At 41.4% G+C, this 22,690-nt stretch overlaps 1 protein-coding gene and 1 long non-coding RNA gene across 6 annotated transcripts in view; one reads left to right on the top strand and one right to left on the bottom strand.

Moving 5' to 3' along the window:
* The window catches only part of LOC107052129, a 110,555-nt gene that overhangs the window by 52,735 nt on the left and 35,130 nt on the right, over nt 1–22,690 (top strand). For both annotated transcript variants that reach the window (XR_006931123.1, XR_005862809.1), the window contains one exon: nt 22,404–22,533. This is a non-coding gene — a long non-coding RNA (uncharacterized LOC107052129). The remainder of the gene's footprint in view (nt 1–22,403; nt 22,534–22,690) is intronic.
* The window catches only part of ALDH1A2 (aldehyde dehydrogenase 1 family member A2), a 55,440-nt gene continuing 52,527 nt past the window's right edge, over nt 19,778–22,690 (bottom strand). For all 4 annotated transcript variants that reach the window (NM_001397808.1, XM_046898910.1, NM_204995.3 and 1 more), the window contains exon 13: nt 19,778–22,092. In NM_001397808.1, the coding sequence (NP_001384737.1) occupies nt 22,020–22,092 (73 nt within the window). In that variant the 3' untranslated portion in view covers nt 19,778–22,019. The remainder of the gene's footprint in view (nt 22,093–22,690) is intronic.

Genomic DNA, 22,690 nt, shown 5'->3' with positions numbered 1-22,690 from the left:
ACAGAAAGTGGAGGCTGGCTTGGTCTTCTGGACAGCTGGATTCAGGAGCTTAGCACAGATACGGTACAATGATTAAAATTTTGCTTAAAAGCCTTTGATTTCATTTGACTTTGGGAATTTTATTTAAGGATGTCCTGGGAGGATGTTTGGAGATTCTATTGTTGTTCAGAATATGGCATGCTGCCCACATCTGTGTGAGGTTTTTCAGCAGGACCTTAACACTTCCAAACAGATGTTTCAAAAAATGACTTTTCTGAAATGCAATATGCATAGGTCTGACTATATTTTTGTTGCAGATGTCAGGCAGATTGACATGTTGAACAAGGAAGATAATGTTTTGAACCTAACTTGAGGAGTAATCGAGAGCATTGGTTTGAAAATCCCATCAACCTTCCTGTTGTTGTTTTTTCCCCCATAAGCCTTGCGGAGGGAGCCCTTTCTCTCTTTTCTTTACAGAAAAAGTCAACAGCCAAAATATTAGACAGAATGGATAGAATTAAGTCAGGTGTCTTTACTATTTCAGAACTGTGTCAGTTGCACAGAAAATCATTGCTGTGACTTTGCCGTGTGGACAGTTATTTGAGGGCACACCTAAATGCAGTGTCCTCCTTTGCTGCTGAATTGATTTTCTGTTTTTAAGACTCAGGACTACCATTCAAGGCATCTTAGTAATTTTTTTTTTATTATTATTATTATTTTTTTTGCTACCTCCAAACCATTTGTTTGATTTGATCCTCTGGCAACTGTGGAATCTGAATATGTGCATTACCAGGAGTCTAATCTTGTTTCCCTCTTCAGAGAAGTGAGTTCTACAAAAGACATACCACATGACCGAATGATTACAATGAAAAATAAGAGAAATAATATTGCTGAATAAAAATCCAGTCTATCTCCATGTCCAAAAGAGTGATCCATTCTGTCTTAGTCATTCCTAACAGGTGTGTTGCCTTCTGCAACTGCGATGTTCCTAAGCTGTTCTTAAAGATGTTCAGTAAAGTTGAACAGTTTTTCAGGTGATCTAGTCCAGTATCGTGTTCCACATCTACTTTTCTTAAGCCGTATTTTGAATACCATCTGAAGTAGCTATTTCATTCCAATACTTAGAACAGAGTTGGTTCATTTTTTTTCAAAAGCTTAGAGAGTAATGAAGAAGTATTTTTGTGATCAAGCATACTTATGATTCATCTTTGACTCCTTTCTTGTCTTCTGCTCCCTATTTTTTGTGTCCTGAGGTCTTCAGTGCTTAATGATTATAAATAAAGTTAAAATATTTGGAACAGAACCTGATGTCAGGCTTCTTAAGTACCTCAGATTTGATGATTCTCTGTAAGGGATTTTATGGTGACATGCCAAAGGGTGGTTAAGAATAAAAGACCACCTCTATTTTCTAAGTGCTTTAAGCAGGCTATGGTAATCAAGGCCAGGCTGGACCAGGCTCCAAGCAACACGATCCAGCTGTGGATGCCCATTTATTGCAGGAGAGTTGGACTAGGTGACCTTTAAAGCTTTCTTCCAACTCTGCAGATTCTGTGATTCTATGATTTTATAATTAACCTATTCTGTTTTGTCCTAATTGTTTTCTCAGATGATTGCAGCTGGATATTAATGTTTCTTTGGTCTTTATAAGTTGATCCCAAGTAGTTTTGAAGTAGGTGTTCAGAAATATGTGTTCCTGAAGGAGGCATGCTATTGAGGGATGTCACCTCACATGTTTCAGTCACAGCTTCAGATAATTCTCCTCATTCCCTGTGTCAGGGGTTTGTAATATCTTGTTCCAGTTCCAGCTGGTCATCTTAAGCCTTTTAACAACTTCTAGTAACATAAAAATTTGCTATTTGGTTTAAGCTTTGAAGATGGGAGTCAATCAGTGCCTCAGTAGCTGTCAGTCCTTGCTAACCAGTTAATAGGACTGAAGGGGAAATCATGAGGACAGAGATTAATAAATTCTTTGCCATAACTGCCACAAGTCCTCTGCCTGAAACTTGAATGGTAGCCGATCAGCTCAGGGATACTTCTCTGTGCTTTTGGGCAAGATGCCTTTTTTGTAGGAAAAGGTAATCATTACAGACTTTCTCTTTTCTCCACTATTTAGGAGAAAAATGTTGTTTGAGAATAGTGAATTGGGCTTAAAAGCTTTTCACCAAGAGTCACTTTAATGGATAACCATCTCTCAAATATGGTTCTGCTGTGTCCAATTTGAGGCAGTATGAACAAACCTCACGATTATGTTATGAATCTATTGCAACACTTCCAGATACAGTGCATCCATCCTGAAGTTTCAGGAATGGCTGCTGTTACTCGGCTAGCACTGGGGTGTTTCTGTAGGCTTACGGTCTGAAGTCCTTGAAGTTCTGAAAAACAGATGGTGATAGACAGTACTTCCTCCATGAGCCTCATCCTTGTATGTCTGTAGTCTGCAATTAGCATTTAGGAACATCTGTGCTCTATCTTATATTAGCAGGTTGTAGCACTTCAGTAAAATGTTTGCAAATACTTTCAGATACTATTTGTTGAGTATTGTGTTGTGCTGCTGTTGTTTGGCACAGTGATTGCTGCATTGTGTAGACACGTGGCTTCCCTTCACTAGCTAGTAGCTTACTTTACTGTTTGAATTTCAGCTGCACAGTAACTTTTCTCCATCTGTACTGGAATGTAGTTAACAAAATGTGCCTCCAGATATAAATCTGATTTTCATGTATAGGTTTGACTGAAAGGCCTATGATGAGTTAATGAAATATTGTGTGTAGTTGAGGGTATTTGGAGAATTTAAAGCAGAGATCACCTCAGAGTTTAGGGAGCTCTTGAGTTCTATCTGGTGATTGAAGTCACCTTCTCTGTGACAACCTGACAGCTCTGACAGCTTTTGAGACTGTATGAGCTTCAGTAGAGCTAGTGCAGAAACAGGATGTACAAAGGAAAAGAACTAGACAAGAGGAAGATACTCTGTATTAGCTGAACGTATCCCAATCTCACAGCCATCTGCATGTGATCAGTAAGCGGTAATCTCATGTATGTTTGTCGTGATGAATCAGTGTGGTGGGATCAACCTAGCAAACAGTGGGCATGAAGTAACTTTTAGCAGGGTATATAAAGCAGTTCCATCACTGTGTGTGGAAGAGCTTATGGAATTCTCACATTTTGAAACAGTAAACATAATAGTAAACACTGTACTCCCAGTTTCTGCCTATTCAAATCCTTGCAGCTATTAAACATAGAATAGGAGCTCTCTTACTGACCTGCTGAGTGACTCTGTTTGAGCCATTTCTCTTCTATTTATCTCTGTTTTTCTTCAGCTTCTTGCTCATCTTGTCCATTAGGCTTTAAGTTTTTAAAACAGGAACTTTCTCTTCCTGTGCATATTTATCTTGTGCCTAACACAACGGCCTTAATGTTGGTCAAAGCCTCTTGGTGATACCAGAAGACAAATAACAATAGCAGGAGCAGTAGAAGCAATAACAAAGTAGGTGGTTTAACCTTTGGTGTTCGTTTCCTGAGACAACTCCAGATACTGGAATACAGTCACTCATCCTTATTTATCTCTGTGGTGACTTTGACTTGGCATATTGTCGTACTACAATGACATGTCACCAGCAGTCCATGCACTGGCTGGCTCTTCCCGTCACTGATCATTTTTTATTCCATGTAATTGCCTTTCATTTGCAGTTGTTATTTTAAAGGTGACCCCTAACCCTGCTCAGGGAATGAAATAATAGATTGAGGTCTGAAGATAGTATTATTATTATTATTATTATTGCTACTCAGAGCAAGTGAATATTAGCAAGGGCTGGTACTGCTGCTCATCTGCACCTGCATGGAAGAAAAACTTAAAAGCTGGGGTGTGGTGTTGGTGGGTGTATTTTTTTTTCCTGTTCTTCCCCCCACCCTCGTCCAGCTGGTCCCTCATCCTGCTTCTCTCTTGTATTTCAGTTCCTCCTGCACTCACTTCTGTTGTATGGAATTTGAGGTTTCTCAATGTGCGTTCCCTGCCCCCAGCCTGCACATTCCCCATGGACCCAGCTTCCTCTCGCACATTCCACACTGGAGCGTACCACTCCAGAGGCAAAGTGGGCTCAGGGAAGAGTCCATTTGAGGCCTCCGCATCCCAGGCTTGCTCCGTCATCCTCCTCACTGTGCGAGAGCACTTTCACTAGTGAAAATGCAAAGATAACAGTTCTCATGGCACTGTGAATTAGAAATTCCTGAAATATTTCCAACATCAGCCAGCAGAAAAGCGGGGTGATAGAAAACAAATGGTGACAGGAAGGCAACAGGGAAATAGGGAAGGGAAACTTAGGACTGTAGAGGCTAAGGCAAAAAAAAAAAAAAAAAAAAGGGAGAGAGAGAAACAATAAAGCCAGGAGACAGGGAAAAAAAAACAACAACAAAACAGAAAGATATGAAAAGCTGAGAAAATTTAAGGGCAAATCAAAGAATGAACAAATGAACCATGCAGGCTGTAAAATGAAATTAAGTGCTTGGAACAAATATTCTGGTAGTGATCAAGGATAGAGAGCAGATGCTGAATGTGAGCGAGAGCCAGAAACACAACAGGGATTAAAAAAATCTGTCAGAAGATTTGGGTATTGTTCAGTTCATATTTGGTTTGATTTGAGTAACCCATCCCTCATTTTCATCTCGGCTTGTCCTCCAGGAATCTGGTTTATCCCACAGCAGATTATTTTATCAAGAGCTGTTGCTGGTGTTTGCTTCTTACTGCTTTTTAATCAGTACTAATTGGGCCTGTCATCTGGGTAGGTCCAGGATGTAAGTGTTGCGACCTTTGTGGGAGAGAGTTTCTTCTATCACTTAATGTGTTTATGTTTGAAATCTATGCTCCAACAGTCATCTGAACCTGCCCGCATCTCACGAGTACATGCTGTTTCTGGGAAGTCTGGTGTTTCTGAATCTCTCTCAGTCACTCCCTATATCCACCCTGTGAGAGGGGAAACCCAAAGCAAAACGAATCAGTGTGCTGCTGTGGGTAACTCCTGTATTAGGAAAAGTCATTATACAGCTGTTCAGCGTGGCACAATGAGCAGCAGAATGGAACAGGCAGCAGGGAACTGAGGCAAATAAAGGCTTCTCCCTCACAAATTCCAAGTCAGATAGCATATAAAACTTCATTTATGAGCTGCTCCCAGTTACACACCATCTCTAGATTGGAAGCCGTCTTCCTTTGGTACTGTACTTTTCCATACAAGCTTGAGGGGAAAGTAATTTAGTCTAATAGAAGCCACCCTCATTTTGAAACAGGCCTTGATTTAAAGCCGGAAGTAGTTAAATGTAATGAAGCCCTCTGCTTCTGCACTAGGATCAGAGCCATGTTATTCACAGCCATACATACACGTCCTTTTTGCTAATGTGTCACTACTCTATTTCTTCCAATCACGGTCAATTGTGTTTTAGTTCCTGCTGGCTGGGCTGTAGTACAGCAATGGTAAAGGTTAGCAGCTTTACAGCAATGGTCTGCAAACAGAGGAAAGTCAGCTCAGGGTTGGGGAGTTCTTGAGATTTCTGCTTATGAGCTAAACGAGGCTTTTTGTGCTCTATTTCTTTTATCGGCTTATGTAGCAGTGGACTGCCAGTTCCCAACTCTAAACAAAAGCCTTTAAGGCAAAAACTCCCAAATTTCCTTCCGACGACAACATTTTAAAAAGAGCTTGCATTTTAAAGGAACTAACATGCTGCTGACAATCTCTTCTCTACCCCCACTCAGTAATTTCATCAGTTTTTTTTCTGGGTGTTTCTCGGTCCCAAGCTCAGCATGGTATCTACAGTGCTCCTTCTTCTGTGTGGCTTTCTTAGCACAGGGGCAGGGAGTCTGGAGCTTTCCTGAAGTCACTGGGAAATGTGCCATTGGCTTGAACAGGGGGACAGGCTTTTTAACCTTGTGTTAACGCACTGGTAACAGTAATCAAACAAATCTCTCACTGTCCCTTTCAACTTCACAAGATCCAAATATCAGATGTAGTGTGTGACGGAATCCCAAAAAGAGGGTCATCAAAACAACCGAATCACGCAGGAATGCTCTGGGATCCACCCGCCAGTGTAAATAACTCTGTGACCTCCGTTCCATTATTCTTCCTTTCTGATGTCAATAACTTCCCACCACAAAAGCGTACCATGAAATGGAATACATTTGAGAAGTCTGCCTACCAGTATATTCAGAGGTGCAGTAAAAATGTAGCTTTCAATAATATGCATATATGCATGAATGTGCATTTCTATGCAGTGAGGCTGCATACTGATTTTCGCAAACCATTAAGTTCGATTTTTAGAAAGTTCTCTTAAAAACTGGATCATAATATTGGGCTTTTACTACACAGAGACTTAGGAGAGCCACCTCAGCTATCTCCCCATTCCTTCACCCAATGGACCTTGACTGGAAGGGACTTCTTTCCTCACTGGAATCTTTAGTAAGGCAAAAATACAACAGTGCTACAAACCTCATTACTTCTCTAAATTGAGTGCATTGATTTGCTTCCCCTTACCAGGCTACTCTGTAAACAACACTAGAATTCTTCACGCAATTACTATAGGAACATATTCCCAATATATTTTAACAAGCAACTTGACCAAAATTACTTCAGTAAGCTGAGGAACTGGTCTAGTGATGTGTAATATTGCCAGAATTAGAGACATTTTGTGAGTGACCAGTACTCCAGCTTGGTGCCCAGTGCCAGACTGAGTTATTTCCTTCTGAAGTTAAAGGTGATGCATGCAAGTAGATCAGAGCTTATTGCAGCACCTTTCTTTTGGCAAGGCAGCTGTTCCAGCTCCTGCTGATTTCCCAGTGGGACAGCTGATGGGTGGCATGGTGACTCTATGTGGAGCTGAATTCACAGAACCTGGAAGCTACTTTCCATAGACACCTCTCCAGCTCTTGTGACTTAAGCTCTCAGCCACACACAGTGTCTTCCTGTGACATTCAGAATTTATTCATGTGCCAGCATTTTTGACAAGTGCCATGGGTTATCAATTGCTATACGTGATTGTTTTTGCATGCTAATTGGTGGGAGAGTGTATGTATTCTAGTGTTGACTTTTCAGAGAGGTGTCAGTGTGCTTTGACATTTGCATACATTGCCTGTTATGCAACAGGTATCATCCTACATGCCTTTACCTCATGCCAAAACAGGCCAATCTCTTTACTCACCATTTTAGAGTAAAGGTATTTCTTTGTTTAGATGCTGGTGGATAGCCAGGATCATGTCCTGCACGGTAGCAAGCTGCTAGGGTCAATTTCAGGCCAAAAAAAAAAAAAGCATAATTAGTGCACTGTGGGCCACATATAAGTCAGCTCATCTCATTTACTTAGTGCCTGCTTGAGATTGCAGTTCTCATAATGCAGCACTGAAAAGATGGCATAACTCTGCAAGGCATGCATATGGTTCTGTGATGCATATTCCATAGTATTTCTAACAGCATAATACTGTTCTAGTAGTAACGGATTATATTACATATAATACATATGTATATGTTATATGTATTACAACATATAACAGCTTATATTTACATTTTGTCTTTTTTTCTTTCTTTTTTGGCACACTGCATATCCTCTAAATAGACTGTAATCCCTTTTATTTTTTAGAAAATACATGAAAATATACAGAATTAATAAAGCAATCACGAAGCAAGAGCATTCTTTCTTTGTAGGTTTGGAATGATCCTTGCAAAACCCCACTTATTTCCCAGCAGACTTGTATATCTGTTGCATACATGCAGAATAATTGAATTTCAAGGAAAGCATTATTACAGCTCTGTTACTTGACAGATCTTCTTATTGTTTCTTCCACCATATGTAGAGATGCCTTTCCAATTCAGTAGATCTTGAAAGATCATTCGGAGGAATAACATCAAAGCATACCTTGCATAGCAGTGGAGACCCTTGTCTTTGAGAAATACTTTGCATCTCCTAAGAAGTGACAGCTATGCTCTCCACAAGAACACACGTAATTGCTTATCTGACCTCCTGTAAACTGCATGTCCCCTCCGACTGGCTCACTCTCCTCTCCCATGTTTATGGGAAGGCCCTGCCTGACAGCCACAGCCCCATCCCAGCACCGCACAGCAGACCCAGAGTTCTCATGGCACCCATGGGCCATGCGTGGCCTGGAAGCACCCTTAATCTTCCTCATTATTCTACAGTGACACAGCAGAAGCTATTGAAAACTGAGGGTTGGAGTAACCCAGTCCAAGCTGTTGGGAAAACCCTGGTCTGGCACAGGTTTCAGAGCGGAGATGGGCTGCTCAGCCAGAGGCATTGGTACTCGTAGTTTTTGATGATGTGGGCAGTGTTGAACTTAATTAATAGTGGTTGTATTAATTCGCATGTCTGCACATTTCGTTATGTAAAAATTTCTTTAAGAAGTTCTGTAGATTTTTAGATACAATGTAATGATACAGAGTCCATGAAGGTGTAGTTCCTTTAACTGTAAGTTCCCTTAAAATTCGTCATGAAATCCCTACCTTTTCGTCACACATGCACAGAAAATAGATGCGCATCTGGAAACCTAATGCCATATTCAGTCAAATCTTGGCTCACCTGAATAGATTTTAAGCAAAACAGTGTGTTTATTTAAAAGAAATGCACAACATACGTTGCATTCTACAGTAGTATTGGTGTTTGTTATGTAACAGTGGGGATGTTATTAGCTACAATTTACTAAATTAAGCATTACAGATTGCAAGTCCTGTTTAATTAGATAAAATTAAGTTTACCCTCTATATATCAATTGTTAAAAATGAATGCATTGTCATCGTGTTTCACAGTTACCAGGAACATCTATCTTTGCTTTTCCAACCTGGAAAGCAGAAATGAAATGCAACCTAAGTAAGGAAACATAAAAGCCAGACAGCTCGTGCTCTCAAAGCATCAACACAACGCCCCTAAAAATACTCCTCCATATGAGCATTTGTTTCTCAGTTCAGGAAGGAGTCATCTCCCTCACAGTGTTCCTGGAGGCCTCAGCACTTCTTGCTTGCTCATCCGCCCTCGGTGGCCTTGCAGCAGCCCAGCTAGTCCTGTGCATTGCTCCTGCATGCAGAGAGCACCGCCCCTGCTTGAGAGCACCTCGCATGGGGTCACACCAGGGCCCTACTGGGAGCTCTGGAGCAGGAGCTGTGGGTGGGAATCACGTTTGAGGGTGAAGCCCATCCTTAACAGTCAGGCCCCAACTGAAAGGGCAGTTTGCTGCTCCTTGGAGGTATGACAGCCTCAGGGGGGCCTCAGCCACGGTGTGAAAGGCCTCCTTGAAGCTGGGCTGGGTGGTGGCAATTTCCCTGATGGGCAGCAGTGCTGCTGGGGCACAGCCCCCCAAGACCCAGTGGGGCTGTGTGAGTTGGGCACGGAGTGGTCAGGGGCAGGGGCTGCGAGCTGGACTCTGCCTCCAGGCGTAGCTCATTGTTTTCCAAAATGAGTGTGTGGGCTAAAGCAGAGGACGGCATGTTGACATTGGTAAGAGTATTAGAAAGTGGGTCCATATGCAGAGTAACTGGAACTCGAGACAGGAGGGTTGTGTTTGCTTTGCCTAGTTAAAAAAGTGCACACGCTGAAGAAGCTTTCTGCAAGAGACCCCCAGGGGCTCCTCACAGGAGTTCCTGGAAACTACCCGGGCACTGGGGGCTGGAGGCAGCAGGGCAGGCAGGCCGAGCAGGTGCTTGACACCTGATCACTCCTAGGGGCTGTGCGAGGCAGATGGGGACAGAAGTGGTGATCTCTTCCAGCATATTAAAAAAAGCAGCAGATCGTGTGTTCTCTGGCTGCGTATGTTTTCTGAAAGCAAGATAAATCATCTTGTATATGGGTCTGCTTTATTTTCTTAAAAGTGTGTACTGAGTGGTTAAGCTTCTTAATAGCAACTACACACAGCCTGACAGCTGGTATTTTAATGATGATACAAGTGTGTGGAAAAAAAAAAACAGCAACAGATAATCTCATTCCCTTAATAAGTTACATTAAAATCATGTATGTACATGATGCAAGCATTGTAGTTGTTTTCCCTGTTTATAGCAATCTCACAGCTGTTGCTTTGCTGGGATTAATTTGTCTCCAGGGGATTTCAACACTATCCTCCCTAGTGCATGTTGAGAGCCTGTAATGTCATGTAATCGGGACCATATTATTTTTGTCAAAATCTCTGGGAGTGATGTAAGAGGAAAAAGGAAACTAGCTAACTCCCAACCATTTGACCAGAGGTTAAATTAGTCTTGGCCTTCTCCCAGCTGGACCTGAAGCTTTTCAGTCAGACATTTGTTCTGCCCTGCTCAAAAAAATTTCTTGTCTTTTCTCCCTTCTCTTCATTATTTTTATTTACTTTTAGTTTTTTTACCCATGTCATGTGTTTTCCTTAATGCTGTGTTCTTACTTGTTGAGGAATACATCTTTGGGACAACAGATACCACCTACAGGAGGATCTGATTTTTGGTTCATAATCCCTATAGATTCTATATGGAGTAACCGACGCAAGCAAAAAAACTCATTGTGATTGAAATTTCAGTAGATCATGTTACCATGTGCAAGAAAACTTGTTCTTTTAATTGCTTACAGTAGCTGCAGAATTTCCATGCAGTCCAGTGCGGGTTGCCACCAGCATGGCCCTTTGTACAACTCCTGGTGCCTTCTGCCTGTTGCATGATCTTCTAGGATCATGCCATCGCTATGTCTTGATGGTATGAAAGTCACTGCAGACTGTCTCAGACCACGGGCAGTCTGAGAAGCTTCTAGGAGTGAAAAATAACCAGTATCTGTCGCATGTATTCTCATGTGTACTTCTACATGGAGCATTGTATTCTGGTATGGAGTTTTTTTCACATTTGTGTGTGCATATAAAAGGCAAAAGACTTTAAGTTTTGTGAAGGTCTTTTGGTTGTTAGGAAATAACTTTGCTGTAATTGCAAAGGGCTGATATTGAAGTGCTTTGTTCTATGAGTGAGTGATGTCTGAAAGGATTAGAAACATTAGTCTGGCCTTTTAAGAATTCCAGTTGCTTATCACCATTCTCTCGTGGAGAATGGGTTATGCTGCCACAAGAGCAGATTTCTAACCAGAGTCAGCTGGACCGAGGCAGTCATGGCAAGAAAAAGTGACTTGGTGCAGTGTACTGTGAGGCAGGTTCAGAATGTGAATGAAATGGGAATGAACAGGAAAAGAGATGCATTTGGGTATCAAAGCCTTGATGGGAGTTCAGTGATATTCAAGTCTTTGCAAAAGTTCAAGCGGTTTCTTACTGTCTTCTTCTAAGTGCTTTTCTGCTTATGCCAAGCTACATATTTCAAAGGTGGATTGACTTTTATTTGTGTAATCTATTATTAAAAACCTCCCTATTGTGAAAAACTGCAGAAAGTTCAAATCCTATTGGCAGCCAATACAGACATAGTTTGACTGTTCAAAGAGGAGAACCATAATCAGAAGATGCTGTTGATGTAAATCAGAGTAGCACATGCTGGTACTGAGTGGTCACACAGTGATGGCCGTATAAAGAAACCTGACTGATAGACTTTGAAGAACAGTTGCAATACTAATCCTGTCAAACACTTAGTAACTATCATATTATAATAAAAATGATAGTAATTATTATTGTTCAGGGAGTGTGTTTGTCTTCAAGTTAAACCAATTTCTGAACGCTAGATTTGGATGAGAGTCTTGAGCAGATCTTGTTGAAGGAGTAAGAAAACAGTTGAGGCATTTGGAAATTACACTTGACTCTTACATTGATATCCTACCATATGATTTAAGCTTGTAAGTAGTACTACTTGTGTACTTCTTGAGATTCCTTAGGAGAATCTTTCAATCCTTGTAATCAAAGATGCAATTAATTGCTGTTATGCATCAGTATGTTTTCTAGTTCGTGTACTCTTGCAGTTCATGTAGTCAGAGGTTCACTTTCTTTTCCCTTATCTCTGCTGGGTGGACTGAAGCTGCCTCATGGGAAGTAAGGGGTCAGGAGTGACCATGCAAATTGTTCTCCCTGGGAAGAAGTTGAAGCCTGGCTGGGGGATGCTCCCTACTCTTGGGAAGAACACGACTTGCATCGCATCACTTGTTTGCACTATCTTGAATGCATTATTATTGTGACTGCAGCCCAAATGTCTCTTGTACCTGGTATTTTCTAGGATTAGATCAGCACTGCAAGAAAATGCCGGGAACTAACAACAGGAGCAGACAACTAGTGGGATTAAACTGCGTGCATCCAAATGAAAACACTGCAGGCTGAGTGTGTGCACAGAAATAAAAGAATAGATGCATAACTTAATATTGTATTGGAGGAAAGTACTGAAACTGTAGTAAAGTGGGACAAGCACTGAGAAGCTCATTTGTCTGGTGAAAGTTGATGGCATTATTTGTTAAATAGGAGATCTTGCAGCGATTATAAATATGTTCGAATGAATGGTTGGTGTGGCTATTTGTAACAAGAAAAATTAGACCCCCTACTTAAGGTCTTAAAAGATCATTAGTTCCTAAGAATTTCAAGTGCTTTTCCCAGCTCGTACTTGTCAAAAGTGAAAAATACTTCGATTCTGCTTCTACAGATCTTTAGGAAAACAGAATTCCTCTTGTGAGCATTTTGTCAGTTCTCTGTATGTGTTTGCACATATTATTTTCTTCTTTATGAGAGTGTACTTACAGTGTTTTTATGCAAGCAGCATAGCTCAGGAAAAATCCAGTACCAAGCAGGGCAGCTGAGCAGGGAATCAGGAGATCTCTGTTTGGTTGCAGACTTTGTAGCTGATTTTCCTTGGGATGAGTTACTGCGTTTGTTTTTCTCGTTCAACTCCTTGTCTGTGAAATGGCAATAGTAATTATTTTTTTTCTGGCTTTTCATTTTATGTGGAAAATCTTCAAGGCCCAGACCAAGTCTGCAGTGTTTGTTGTGGATGGTGGGGCCCTGGTTTTGACTGAATGCATGCAAATAATCACGTGATCAATTAATATATATATTTTTTCTTTTTATTTTTTTGTGCCATGATGTGCATGGAACATTGACAAAGATGATGCAAAAGAAAACAAGTATTGTTATCCCCGCAGGCCATTGCAGCTGAAATAACTGTTTTGATAGAACTGTCAAAAATGAGTGCTTACCTTGCAACTCTGAATCTCTCAGTTCTGTAGGGTTCTTAACGTCCAAAACATAGTTAATATATTATTAAATACAGTCCATAGGTAGTGTCCACATCTACATTTCTACCAAGAGTGGACAAGTTGCTTTCCAGGGCTGAATGTCTTGAGCATCCTTGACCCAAATGAACAAATGAACCAAATCTATGAATTTGGATTCTGCCTGGAGTCTGGAAATTCTGAATAATACATGAGGTTTACGTAGCTTGATTTTGTATACACAGAGGAGTCTTTCCATCTAGGTTTCTAAAATTAATAGGACTTAGAGGACATGATTGTAGAAGGGCTGTGCGAGAGGCGTGATGAAGTGCGTGGCTTGGAGCAAGGTGTGCTGGGGACTGTGGGGAAAAGAGGTGGAAGTCTGTTCAAGCCACACATTTCCATTTCCCTTCTGCTTCCATCATTTCATCCTGGTTTATCAATTATTCTCTCTGCTCAGCAGTATCTGCAGTTGTTGAGCTACTAACTTCCCTATGACTGTAATGGGAGATAGTTTGTGACTCAAGCTGAAGTGTGTAAGCATGTCTTCCAGAACTTAAGTAATCTTCATGGCAGGGAAAGACTTGATAATGGATGGAAACCTAGCAAGTTTTTGTGATTGTTATTATTTGATTCAAAGATCATAGAAACCTATTTGAACAATGAGTTCTGGCTGTATTGTACCTACCAAGCTACTGCTTGCTTTTCTGATAAAAATAGGTTACAAAATCACTTGCTATAAAAGACGTGTTGGACTGGTCATTTCCAGTTTGTTAGCCTGTGTCTTTGCAGGTGAGACTAATTCTGAATTGCTGAACACTGCTTACTATAACTGAGTCCTGAAAGTCAGTTATGTTCGCTGCCTTGGGCAGTCTAAATTAACTGAGGAACACAGTGTGACGAGAAGCCGCTGCCCAGCCTGCTGGAAAATGCCAGCAGGGACCGTATGCACAGGGAGGTGAAACACCCATGCTTTGCTCAGTTGGTACCTTCGGAGGGGCACCATGTACCCCAAGAGGAGTGGAAATGAGGAAAAAGAAGTCTATTAGTGAGAATAACAAGGAAGAAAAGTTATTTGTCCTGAAACTTTGTATAAAAAGAAGACAAATTGGAAGAAGCCCATCAGTTTATTTTCCTGTGTCAGGCAGAATCTGCTGGCGGTTCAGCATCCTGCGCTGCTCTGCACTGCAGTTCTTAATGCCGAACACACTTTCACAACTAATGCATGAAATCTACCTTTGGTCTTCTGAGCGTTGTGTACAAAATGCTGAGAGCAGTGACTTTGTTACGGTGACTTAAATTGCTGCCCCCCCAAAAAGGAAAGAAAAAAAAACAAGCAAGAAAATACAGAGCAAAGCGTGCTTTTTTCCTACTTGTTTGTCAGAGTTCTAGAAGTGCTGTGAAATCTCTTGGCCGGTAATCCTAAAACTTTTACAGACTTTCAGCAAAGTGCCACCACCCAAGCAGCTTCTGCTGTCCGCAGTATGAATTTTGCATGGGAAAGAGTGGGGGCCCCAAATGTTTGAAACTGTGTGCTAGAAGGCTGGCTGGTAATTAGTCTTCCCAGAGTGGACATTGTAAAAACAAATCATGGAGCCATTTGTTGCTGTTCTACCTAAGAACACAGTTAAAAGAGTCTCTATGCCAAAACCCTGAGAAAAAACTCAGGATGTTCTTTGTGTTTTTAAAATAGAAATGATCCAGCAACCCTGTATTGCAGCTGAGTGCTCCAGCCCTTCTGTAATACACGTACAGATCGCTTTCAAGGAAGAAAGCAGGTTGAGAAGCAGGATTTGTGGTGGTTTTGTTACCATGTTTTTATGTCTGTTAGAGTATGAAATGAACTTAAAACAAGCAGCCCAGAGCCTTAATGATAAATTTGCTCCAGATGCAGGAGATGGGAGTGTATTTCTGGGTTGTTTGAAAGGCTTTGGGCAGCTTGCAGTCTGCTATCGTTTTCTTAGAAGAGTGATCTGAAATGGTGGCACCAGAGAGGTTCACAAATGGCAGTCATGAGGAGGGTTGTATATACATCATTCCCTGAGAAAACTCTTGTGAAAATCCATTTTACCCATGGCATTTCCTTGTCATTGTTTTCCCTTAAGTGTCTGGCAAATGGTGCAAGGGAAAGACATCTAGAGAGCCAGGACTGCAGCAAAGATAGAGCAGAGACCTCTCTGGGTTTTGCCGCAGTTTCATTTATGGGAATAGGTGGTTTCATATGTGTTGAGGTGGTCTCAGACCTGGCTTCCTTATCAATCCCCAAGACCTCTCTAGGAATAGTTTCCTGTGGCGCTGTGGAGAAAAGTAGGACAGATTGTCAGAAATGAGTCCGTTGCTCCAGCTGAGTTTCATGCAGGACAGAAGGGGCACGGTGCTCTCAGCAGCCTTGGTAGACTTGCCTCCTCCCCTGGAATATTGTGGCTGGAACAGTAAGGCTGAAGAGTATTTGGTGACTTTTGTGCACTTTTTGGAATACTTGATTTGCATAAAGACTGTCTGATTAGTCCCGCAGCAGTACAGCCTGTGGATAGGTTATCCCACTATGTAGCCCCATATGAGAGCCACCCTTATGCAGTGAATGAACAGCAGTGAGTTCTGACCATCAGATGCAAGGGGAATGCTTTAGCCATCATCCCTGATCTGCAGTTTGTTGTGCCATGGGAGATTCAGGTTGGATATTACAAGGAACTTATTCTCAGAAAGAGTGGTAATGCACTGGGAAAGGCTGCCCTGGGAAGTGATGGAGTCACCATCCCTGGAGGCTTTCAAGAAAAGGGTAGATGTGGCATGAAGTGACATGATTTAGATGAGCTGATAGTTGAACTAGGTGATCTTATTCATCTCTTCCAACTCTAATGATTCTATGAAAGTGGGAAACAGCAGAAACTTCAGAGAAGATCCTGCTCTGTGTTCCATCTCGTGGTCCCAGGAGAGTCTGAGAAAATCAGCAGACCATGAGTTGGAGCCCTTCTGCCAGGGAAGGCAATACAAACAAATCAGATTTTTGCTTGGCAGTGCCAGTGAGCTGCCCATGAATGTCTTGCTAATGAAGGTGCTGTAGGAAATAGGAATTCAGCCACGCATACAAAGAATGGGGAAGAACCCCAAATGAAATGAATTATATTTGCACAAGTTACACCAAACTCATCGTGATGGAGAAAGAGAGCAGCTAAGCAAGGTCATTAGAAATGATAAAATTGTGTGTGTTTGTGTGTATGTGCCTGAGTACTTTGACAAAAGCGAGCCGTGCATTGGTGAGAGGCCAGAGCAGCTAAGTTCTTGCTTTCTTACATAGATAAATTGCCAAAGGAAACATTATCCAAACAGTTCCACTTCAAAGGCAAGAGACAACCTTCGGGGAACTTGTGGTACTTTCAATCTGGCCAATAACGAAGTGTAAAATGTAAAATATACATGTTTAGGAAGTAGGACACATGCCGTTCAAGACAGGCCTTTCCCATGCTCTCAGACCAGTGCAGCTTCATTTGATGTGCAAATGCATGATGTGTGATCTGTCCTGGCAATGCGCTGCCTGCCAGCAGCACAAACATTTCACAAGCACCCTTTTGGGTTCCTTTGGCATGCTGTGTGCACGGCCTCCTTGGCAGTCTCTGCAGCTTGAGCTTTTCTTACCGTGTATTGCTGTTGTGGTTGCACAATCCAGGTTTGTTTAGCAGGTCTCATCAAGAGACACCAGGCAAATAAAAACATCTCAAAACTAGCAGGGAATCGCAGGGTTTGGTGATAGATACTGGGATTAAATGACAGTACGATGGATTGCTACAGTAATGCTCTGAGGAAGAAAGATACCAGTAACAGAGAATTCATCAACCCTTAAGCCAGATCGTTGCAGCAGATGTCCCAGCCTTCCTGTGCACTGGAAACTTCTGGGCATTACATGTGAGGGCAAGGGACCTCCATTATGTGTTTATACATGCCACCTGGAATTGGGTGCAATAATGTTCCCTGGAATGCTTCCTGGCACTGCAGGCACAGCCAGAAATAATGTGCACAGTGCAGGGCAGCCTCTCGCTGTCTGATGGAACTCGTTCTATAAACCTGTGGCAAGTAACTGCAAATGCTCACGACAGAGAAACAGTGCCGTGGGAGTGCATTCCTTTTCAGTAGTGCTTTGAACAGTTTTAACTTTGTTGATAACAGAAAAAGATAGTTGTGCTCTTCACAGTGCAACTGGGCTGTGTAGTACCTGTGTTGGAGGTTGGGTTTTAGTGTGGGTTCTGGGTTTAAACTCAGCTGTCTGAACTGTCTAAGAATTAACCATTCTTACGAGTCAGTGACATGTTGGTGTGCTTTCCCCCCTCTAATAGTAAACTGAGGGGATTCGGGGCACTAGGCAACAGCTGCAGTAATTTAGCCCCATTGTACCGAGAGGTGAGTGGTGTTTGTGCCTCTGTTCCCAGACGATACATTCTCTGGGACAGATTCTCAGTCCTATGTGCGTGCATAGCCTACAGCTTGCTGGAGGTAACCACGCGCTGGTGCTAAGACTGCCCCAGCATCACAGCTCTGGCTGTGCTGACAGTGCAGCCCGTTCTTCACTGCTAAGATGGCTGAATAGCACTGCAGCCAGATGTAATAAACTGTAGCTTATGTTAGCCTTGAATTCCAGTGTGTCTGTTCTGGTCCTCTGAGAAGAATTAGGCAATACATATTGAAACCAGCATCCCAGCACTGTATGTTGTGCTGTTTGGAAGAAGAAAGTGGGAGCCCATCACCTTGTAGTAGCAGATCCTAGTTGCATTTTAGTCACATGGTATTATATCACTATTGTCACATCAGCCAAATCTCTTCTTCCAAATGGCCCAACTTGAAAATTACTGAAGTCCCCCACTTGGCTTCAGAAGGCTTTGAGTTTTCTGGCAGAGCCACGCATAGTTCCCTAATACGACTGTGCTGTCAGTGGATGTGGAAGATACCGTGAAGACAGAGAAGGAATGTGTTTAATGGGAACAAGGAAGAAAAGATGCATTTTATGCAGCTGTAATGTAATGTGCTCAGGGAAGTCTGTTTGAATTGAGTGGGAATGCTGATGGCACTGAAGAGCCGCAGAGGCTTTTCCTGCTTCCTGGTGGAGACAGCTCCAGTCGTACCGCACTGTGAATATCAGTCATTGTGGTATAAAGATGTTAAGAGAAAAATTGCTTCCTGTGTTGATAGACTTAGCATGCAGTAAATGGAGGTGTATGGATGCAAATGTACAGTGGTTATAAGTGTAGTTCTCCAGAGCTCTTGCTGTGATCATGCAGAGAGAGAAATTGGTGCTCTGAATTCAGTGTTATTATGGGTTTTTTTCTTTTCAGGACAGAACTGAGGAAAAAGAGAGCATTATAACACAGTGCCTCTATATGTGCATGCGAGCTGTTCTACATGGGCCTCTGTGGGGAAGGGGAGGACTGTTCTATGTAAATGTGCACACATAAAGGTGTGAGTGCTATTCAGGTTGTATGGCATCCATTGCTTTGTCTGAAGACCACAGAACTGCAACTGCTGCCCCTTTTCACATCCTTTTTCCCAGAAGCAGTGCACCAACTCTCACTTCACTATACCTGTGTACACATTTATTGATACATTTATTCTCACTGACTGGGGGCCAACAAGATGTTAATTTACTATGGATTGAAGTTTGCTTACTTTATTAGATGCCGGTACTCCACGCTTTCAGTAGTTCCAGGACAACCTTTCCTTCTTCCGTTTTCTTTAATAAAAGCATTCCATTGCTTGTGCCTGTGTGACTGGTTGGGGTGGTGGAACAGGTTGCAGGTAGGTCAGAGGGACGGAGGGAAGGGAATATAGGATGTGCTGGTTGTCGGCACACAGACCCACAGCAGCACTGCACATGGCACTGGGTGAAACAAGTAAAATGAAACTGTTTAATGTGTTCCCCATATTCCATACTTTCCTTTTTGAGAACGTAGTTTCACTCCTATTGTTCATTTGTTACCTTCCATCCAATCTGTTTTAGTGAAGTGACTTTATCTGTGGCGACTGCCTGCACAGTGTGGGTTAAGCCAACAGCATTACTCAGTGTGAGGTACAGCATGTGCCATGCGGTGAAGCAGCCCAGCCCTGCTGAGTAGTTACTGTATCTGAATTGGCACCATTTCACATGAGCAATGAAAGTAACCGTGGATTTAAGGGACTCCTTGAGGGCAGCGGTGTAGTACCTGGCCCTGAGAATTTTACTGGTGTCAAATTAACATTCAGTCTGTCCTTTCCCCGTTTTAGCCCTTTGAAATTAAAGACAAGTAGAACACCAGTCCATAAAAAGATCTGGGTGTTAATCCAATCATCTCTGTGACTCACGTACTGGAGGAAGAAAAGACACTGTAATTGTTTTAAACATTATCCAAAACTCAAGCTGTGATGCAGCCGTTTGCAAGGGTGCCCCACTGGCTCTGATGATTTCAGACCTTCCCCAATAGCTAAACTTTGTGACCATAACAGTGAGGATGAACTCTGGCCACGGCCTAGATCTGCAATTCACAAGTGTTTTTCATACAGCTGCAATAATATTCTAGAAAATGTAATTGGCCTTTTACTTCATTCACTTCTGCAAATGAAAATAAAGCTACTGTGAGAGCAGATCTTTTGCTAAGAAAATATTTTTTTAAATATTTTTATAGCTCTGTCAACAATAAAGGAGTCTCACAGTCTAAAGTCTTTCTCTAAACCTTTTTAATGGAAAAAACTTCATAGAAAATATCCTTTTACTTTTTTAATAACATATAACTATATACATGATTAAAAACTGTAACAAAAAGCTGCAGGGACTGGAAAAATGTTTTGTTGGATCCATGCAGATGGTACATTTAGAAAAGGAATTCACAAATCCATGTACATCGAATGGAGCTGCAGTGACAAGGTTGGAATAAAACATGGCAACTCTGTTATTTACCTGAATGTACAGGGAGTAAAGCACAGACGTACAAATCACACAGAAGGAATACAGAAGAGTACACTGTAAATGCTGTTACCACACGAGATCTTTTTTTTTTTTTTTTAAGTAAACAGGCAAAAGGAAATAAAATCTCCTTTGCCACATTTTATATTGCAGTTTAAAGAGAACTAATTTCTTACTTGCTGTACTCTTAACTCTGACATACGCTACAGTACAAGTACATGACATTTGCATTTAACAACTCAGGAATATTTTGATTCATTTTCATGTCTGTGGATGCACTGTCATTTCTGAATAATATCATGTATATATATTGCTTTAAAAACACATACACAGATTGACATGAGTTAGAAATACAAAATATCGAGGGCTACAACACTACAAAGTGCTGGATACTCTTGTCCTGGTCCAGCAGTATATTTAAGGACACACACAACTTCAAATCTAAGAGGAACTGTTCAGAGAACAAAGAAAAGCAATGTGCAGAAGTGATGACTTGCTGAGTTCAGGGCTGGAGTTTTCAACAGGCTGAAGTACAGACTGCAGCTAAGGGAAACTCCTACACCTGAGGCCATCATTTTGTCCTTAAATTCCACAGAACGTATCTGCAGATTATTCACTGCACTTTTAAAATACATTGTCTTAATTCTAAGTTAAAACATAAAGCAAAACCATTAAAAAAAGTTGGGGAGTTCTTCAGCTGGAAGGAAGAAGGAGATAATGTTCAGTTTGTTAATTGCAAGTTGGAAGAGATTCTATAGGCAGCAGAAAATAGCGTGGCAGGTCTTAAACATCTCACTTTTAAGAGAACTTGTTCATAATTTTATCTTGGGCTGAACAAAAGCCAGATGTCTTTGAAAAGTACAATAGCAGCCAGTAAGCTCACCTAAGGCTCACAAGTAGAGTGCAGATGGCAAGCTGTGATTGCATAAGATAGTAAAATTAAACTGACTTCTTTGCTGGGTTCTTCCTGTGGCAATGAGTACTGAATGATTCCCAGTGTAATCACAAGCACTTTACTAGCAGACAAACAAATGGAGACTGCGTGTGCAAATACTTGTTTAGAAAAGAAGGAAAAAAAAGCTGAAACAGTGACAACAACAACAACACAACTAGGCAGGCAGTGAAAGCTGAAATGCTCTGTGCAGCCTTGGGAGCTGTTCCTGTTCTCAGCACCCTCTCACCCTGTCTGGCCATCTTCTTTTATCAAGCAGGTAAAACCTTTTGAGTCCCTGTAGGTGAGGGAGGATTTGTGGTAGCAAGGGTAATGGGAGGACGGTTGGACAGGATGTTCTTGTAGGTCCTTTCCAACCTTGTGATTCTATGATTCCGTGATTTCTGCTTGTAGCAAGCCATAAAATAATTGTTGAAATAAGGTTTGAAAACCAAAACACTGCGGGTTAAATCTCACTGGTAAGAGTGTTTTGTTGTCCATATAACACTGTAGTTCCCTCCCCAGTTTAACCTCTTTACGTGAACGTGCTCATTGGAAAGTTGCTTATCTAGAATTTTTCGTCTGGTTACAATTCAGTCTTTCCTTTCTTAAGAACATCCATGATACTTGATTACCGTTCAATCCTAGCATTTCGGGCAAATCTGCTTTGTAAAGCCCTGTGTGAAATAAGAATGTTAGAAGAAGGCAGGTCTATTTGAGAAGGCAACTTGAAAGCAGTGACTTATTTTATTTGAAGAAGAGATAAATGTGTGTGTGCATGCATTTGCGTTCAGCGGTTTTATAGCTAGAACTGTTACTGATGCCCAACAGCAACTTCATCTTGTTAAGATTTGTTTTATAAAGATGTAATGATTCTCAAGAGAGTTTTATGAAAACATGCAGAGTTGGTTTGCATTAGTTACGCAATTATGTGCCCAGTACATATGCTGCAACTTATTTTCTTAAATACATATTGTGTAACACTTTTTATTCCTGAGTGCTGGTCTCCATAAAGAATAGAGAGGGTGGCATCATGTGCTCTTCTGCACTATGTGGTCTTTCATCATTTTAGGAATTCTTCTGAGGGATCTTTATTGTCACTGTTTTAACTTCAGAATATTCTCTCAATCCGCTTTCACCCCTAAAAAACAAATTGCAGCATCAACTTAGACCTGAAATTAATTCCTTATTGAGCAAAACCTTGTTAAGTGCTTCCTCACTGAAGATACACCCTACATTTCTGGCATAGGTTTCTGTTGTACACTGATTTTGTACAGGTTTCTTATCATGGCATCTTTTCAGAAAGCCTGAATATGAAGTTGTGTTAGGTCAAAAGTACAACTGATAGCACCAGCATTTGTAAGGAGATAGAGAATGACATTAAACCTAGGAATATTCGTTGTCCCTTGATGGAACTGTTAGGAGTGAATTGATGTCCTCTGTCTTTTCCAGATTCTGAAGATGTTCAACCACTAAGACTTACACTACTGGCCAGTAAAATTACAGCTTATAATTTACCCAAGAAAGAAAAGATCTAAATCTATCCTTAAGGAAAACGAACTGCTCTCAACTGTGGATAAAGGTAAATGTGACTCCTAAACCTCTGTTTCTTTTCCCTGATGGAATGTCCAGCAGCAGAAATCAACATCTGCACTTACTGTGAAAGAGCATTCAGCCTGCTAGATTTCCACTGTTAACTAGAAAACCTCTTTTTGCCCCAGCACAGCATCTTATATACG

The sequence above is a fragment of the Gallus gallus genome, chromosome 10 (genome assembly GCF_016699485.2).
Source record: "Gallus gallus isolate bGalGal1 chromosome 10, bGalGal1.mat.broiler.GRCg7b, whole genome shotgun sequence".
Classification (NCBI taxonomy): Eukaryota; Metazoa; Chordata; class Aves; order Galliformes; family Phasianidae; genus Gallus; species Gallus gallus.
The sequence above is the reverse complement of the archived record's forward strand: the minus strand, read 5'-3'. Positions and strand labels throughout refer to the sequence as shown.